At 41.8% G+C, this 5,088-nt stretch overlaps 1 protein-coding gene across 2 annotated transcripts; it reads right to left on the bottom strand.

Moving 5' to 3' along the window:
• Positions 1-1,523: 1,523 nt before the first annotated feature.
• On the bottom strand, positions 1,524-4,562 carry LOC147634891 (uncharacterized). Of its 2 annotated transcripts, XR_015266814.1 has the most exons (3): positions 4,020-4,543; positions 1,815-3,574; positions 1,524-1,732 (listed from the first exon to the last, which is right to left on the bottom strand). XR_015266814.1 is itself a non-coding variant. In XM_086804120.1 (2 exons), the coding sequence occupies exon 2, from the start codon at positions 3,407-3,409 to the stop codon at positions 1,988-1,990; it is 1,422 nt and encodes a 473-aa protein (XP_086660246.1). In that variant the 5' UTR covers positions 3,410-3,574; positions 4,020-4,562; the 3' UTR covers positions 1,524-1,987. The 2 variants fall into 2 exon arrangements, 1 of the variants encoding a protein (XP_086660246.1); XM_086804120.1 differs by having other exon boundaries at positions 1,524-3,574; positions 4,020-4,562.
• Between the last annotated feature and the right edge of the window lie 526 nt (positions 4,563-5,088).

Here is a 5,088-nt window from a genome sequence, read left to right as displayed (position 1 = left end):
TGTATATATTGGGTAAGTGCATATGTGATAGTACCACATGTAGGTGCCATGGCACATGTCTTGTATATATCAAGTCCAATGATAGTAGCCGATCATATTGGGGAATTGAATTAGTGTAAATTAAGAAAAATGTTTGAATATGTTTAACCATAAAATTGAAAAGCCCAAACATTTAATTATTGATGCAAAGTAAGGAAACACGATAACAAAAAAATGTGTGCATGAGTGCATACCACACATTTCTTGTAAACTCGTGTTTATGCAGGTGCATGTGCATGTGCATGTGCATGTGCGTGTGGTTCACTTGGGAGTTAAAACACCTTTTCCTAATTCATACATCAATTAATCTATTGTTTAGATATTGAGCTAGTAAAGTAACCCCATATTTTAAAAACTAATACCTTCTTTTTATAAAGATTACAATGTCTATCTTCGTTGAAAAAATTAGTGTTTTAATGCTTAAAAATCAAACTTAATCAAAGTTGTGCAGTCTAAGTGCACATCGTAATCAACAAGAATTGAATATGTGTGTGTCTAAGTGCACATCGTAATCAACAAGAATTGAATATGTGTGTGTGTGTGCGCATGTGCGTGTGTGTGGGCGTGTGCTTGTACATGTGCATGTGCATGTGTGTGTGTGTGTGTGTGTGTGTGTGTGTGTGTGTGTGATAGAGAGAGAGAGCTTTGGGTACCTCACAAACTTCCATATATATAACCAATATATTTTTGATTTTTCCTTGTAAACTTCTTGTTTCAAAACATTATTTTTGGTTTTTAGTAGCTTTGAATTCGCTTTATCTTGCATACTAAGATCTTTTTTCTTCATGAATGTAAGAGGATAAACCTTTCTTGTATCTTGTAAGATGTTGAAACACTTTTGTAAACCTTGCATATCGATCATAAAAAAAGCAGAATAGTCCTTGAAAATAGGTTGGCAGATGATTTACATGTTGTCATGCATGTGTGAGTTCTCTTAAATTTTAGGAAGGAGAAGTTACATGATTCCCATAAGAAGGAAGTTAAAAAATGGAGCTCATTTATTTTTACATAATGACTAAAGATATATCTAGATCAAGTGACAATATTTATTAAATCTCAATGTTCTAAGTAACATTTTTAAATATCAATGTTTTAAGTTGCATGAAATCATATTTAACTAGCATGTAAAAATATATCATTTCATTTTTAAATTTTGCACATGAGATAAAATGGAGGAGTAGTTTTGTCTTATGGTATAATAATTTTCTTGTCGATCTTGTTTGTACCTAGCTGTGATGAATTTTTACTTTGGTATACATGTTTTAGCTCATTTAGTAATGCTTAAAGGATCTTTTACACCTTTGAAGGAACAAAAATCAATGGCATTATGCCACCATCATATGTTGTCAACAATGATTACTTGAGTTTTATATTCACGGTTAGGAGGAGAGACATGTGAAGGCAGTACTCTTTTAGTGCTCCTTTTGAAGCATCTAGTACTATATAAAAACTAGGATTTCTTGTAGTGCTATTTGAAGTATGTATAGTCTTAAAACCACATCAATTTATTTATTCCATGCTTATGATTATTTAAATAACAAAGAAAAAAGAAGTCTTGTACACTACTTTGGAGTACATTGAACTAAAGTAAGGGCTCTCTAACCTAAACAAATGATAAACATAAGAAGGAATAAGTACATCTTTAAATGTGAATCTCCATAATAACATATGATGATGCACTCTTTCTTAAGACCTGGAGACAAAATCAACCCATCAAGACCTGCGAGGAGTTACATTCTTGGGGGAGCAAGACATGGGGGCATGAGAAAACTCACCATCAAGACCCAGGAGTTGCATTTGCAGGGGAGCGAGAGGGGGCATGAGTCTAGCCCATCAAGATCGAGGAGTTGCAATAGTGGGGGAACGGCATGAGCCTATCCATGAGGCATTTTTTGGGGGAAGGGGAGAGGGCCATGAGGCAAGTCAAGGATGGAGAGTGGGGTCTTGTTTAGGAGGGGCATTGGGGAAGAAGGCATGATGTGGAAAGCTCCTTATTGATAAGTTTAGTATATGGAGGAGGAGCAGGATAGTAGTATGGTAATGGTGGTGAAGATAATGATGAAGGTGATGATCTCTCGAGCCACTCGAGAGCTTGGACTTGGGATTTAAGGAATTTGAGGTAATGGATGGCCTCGTCGAGCATGGAGGCCGTGTCCATCTTAGTGCCACCGGGGACTAATCGCTGGAGGACACGTATGCGGTCGCTTATACGCTCACGGCGGCGGCGTGCACTAACACTCTGGGGGTCCTTTGAGATTCGGACGTTGCGGCGTTTCGGGCGGCTGCCGGCGGTCGCCTCCACTATGCTCTCCCAATCCACCGGCTGCAGCGCCGCCTGTGCATACACCACCTCCCTCATGCTCGCCCTATAATAGTCAGCAGCAGCACCCCCGCATGTGGGATCTATATTATTATCATCATTAATCTCATCATTATCTGCATAACTCATCAGCTTACCATCTCCATTGCATGTCGTGTTACCACGGTGATTAGAATCCAATTCACCACTCCAGCTGATACTGTTGCCATTGCCCTTAGCATACCCCACCTTCGCCCCAAAATCACCATTACATGTGGGTTTATTATTGCTTCCGTTTGCAATATATGAATCACAATCGCTTGCAGTTGGAGACCCCCTCGCACTACAATTGCACAGCGGATTGGCCCCTGCAATTATATTTACCCCTTGCAGCATGCACGGATGACCCATCACAGTCAATCCCGGAGAAAATTCCCCTCCTCTAATCTTGTTAATACCGCCGCCAGCTGCATTAATTTGATGAATACCTTCCTCAGCCGCATTAATTTGATTAATTTGCCCCAACAGCTGCTGATCTTCATCACACTGCAATCTGCATGCAGAGTAGCTGCAACTCCTCTCATCCATACTTGTATCAAGCATGGACCCAAAAGCTGGAATCGGTCCAAAATTGTCAAGAAATGAGGGAAGCCGCTCAGGATTGCTCCCTTCACTGGCTGAGATAGATGCACTCTCTGAATGAATACTGAATGGGTCTTGTAACAATAGTATGTTTTCATGATCATTGTTGTTGGCTTCCAGCATGGATGGGTGCCTTGAATACTCATGAAGCTGCTGGTGCTCAAGCACTGAAAGAGGGGAAAAAACACCACTCTCTCCTGTGCTTGGAGCTGCAGGGAATTGATCATGCAGGTGGCAATTAGATTGAGTTTGCACTTCCAAAATCCCTCTCAACACATCAGCAAGCTCTCGAGCTTGGCAATTGTCATCATATGATCCCTTGCCTTGCACGCCACTGTATGGCAAGGCAGGCAATGCCCAAGAGGCAATCGGATTAATATTGAAGAAGGCAAGGGCATCACTATCACTATTTGTGATTGCAGAGCCCATAGTTTACTCACTTACAAGTAGAGAGCCAATTCAGCCACAATTGAGAACCGTTGATGGGGGGCCAAGTTTACAAGGAAAGACCCTTGGTCCCTTGGTAGTGTAATAGAACTAGACTATGGCAGACTTTGATTCTATAAAAATGTGGCAGCTCCCACAAAGTTAAACCTGTTCCACACGCACACACACATACACAACTCTCCTTGTAAGTGTCAGATCAAGTTGCATAATAATCAGACCTTCTATAACATTAACCCATATTTAATTTCAACCCAATACCAATAATTTGAATCGATTTTAATAAAAACAAGTGGGCTAGCGACTATTCTATGGCATTTTCAATTATCCTACACTAGATATGATCCCCAGTGACCCCCAACCCCAAAATGTACATTTTTTTCTTTTCAAATGATATGATTTTGATTAGAAAATATTAGTTGGTGGAATAAACTACAACAATGCATGTCTTGATCACAAAGAGGCGTACCCCTCTATCACAAAGAAATCACTGGTAGATAAAAGAGACGTTTAGCTTGGAAAGGTCTAAAGCAAGTAATTAAAAAAGAAAAAAGAATTAGTTGATTTAGCTTGAAGGAACTGAATAGACTAATACCTTTCGGGTCTAATCGCTCATGGTTGACAAGACGATGGGCCAATAAGCATGAATATATGGCAATATAATAGAGTGGATTTTTTGGGTTTGGGCCAGGGGACTAGCTGAGGAGAAGCTCAAGTTGAAAGGAAGTGACAAAGGGGTGGGCATTTTAAAAGGGATTGACTGGACAAGGGGATGTAACTTAATATATATGAGCCGTGGGCAAGCAAGAGACCTCGGGATATTGCAAACGTGCTGGATTGCTGGTGATGCTAGAAGCTGCGGCATGGTGTTGCAGCAGCTACACACAGTATACTGATGTAATCACTCATGGTGTTCCTTCACACACACACACACACACACACACACTGTTTGCCTACTAAACATCAAAGCTATGGTAATTGCTGGTGGATTTTGGTAATATAGGTGCTGCAAAGGGAAGCAGGGAAAAGTAGAGGGGACTATACAAGGCAGCAAGAGCAAAGGGCAACAGCTATGCAAGGGGGGGTCATGTCTGTGTGTGGCTGGATGTGTGTGTGTGTGTGTGTGTGTGGAGGGATGTATGTAAATGCACCTGGACGGGGTTGCAAACGCTATGTAGGACACCAGGAGCAGCTAAAGAGGCTTAGCTAGTGGGCGAAAAAGAAACACTGTGCAGAGCGGAGGGGGTGGCGTTGAAAGGGAGAGGACACAGTACTCCACGTGCTATCCTATCCCCATGACGATGACGGCTCCGTCACTGCGCCGTTAGCCCCGTGCACGGTTCACCGACAAGCGACGCTAAACCCGTTTTATCACCTTACTGATTACTCAATGAATCAAGCAAAGAAACGCTAATAATCGTGTTTGCTTCGTAAATCTGAGCTACGTAAGCGAGATCCTGCAGGCATCTTGTCGTGAGCGTTGGCCGTGGAGGCTTCATCAGTGCCTTCCCCCCTGCTAGCGGGGAGCTGTGTGAGTCCTGACTTCAATGTGATGTGCTCTCTCTGCCTTTCCCCATGGCGATGGTGGTGGTGGCCATCCTTGGACCCTACCTTGCCTGCAGCCTTTGTATTTATAGAACCACCACTGGCTTTTCAGCACGCTT

This window comes from Cibotium barometz, chromosome 10 (genome assembly GCF_041138505.1).
Source record: "Cibotium barometz isolate CiBa-2024 chromosome 10, ASM4113850v1, whole genome shotgun sequence".
In the NCBI taxonomy this organism is placed as follows: domain Eukaryota; kingdom Viridiplantae; phylum Streptophyta; class Polypodiopsida; order Cyatheales; family Cibotiaceae; genus Cibotium; species Cibotium barometz.
The sequence above is the reverse complement of the archived record's forward strand: the minus strand, read 5'-3'. Positions and strand labels throughout refer to the sequence as shown.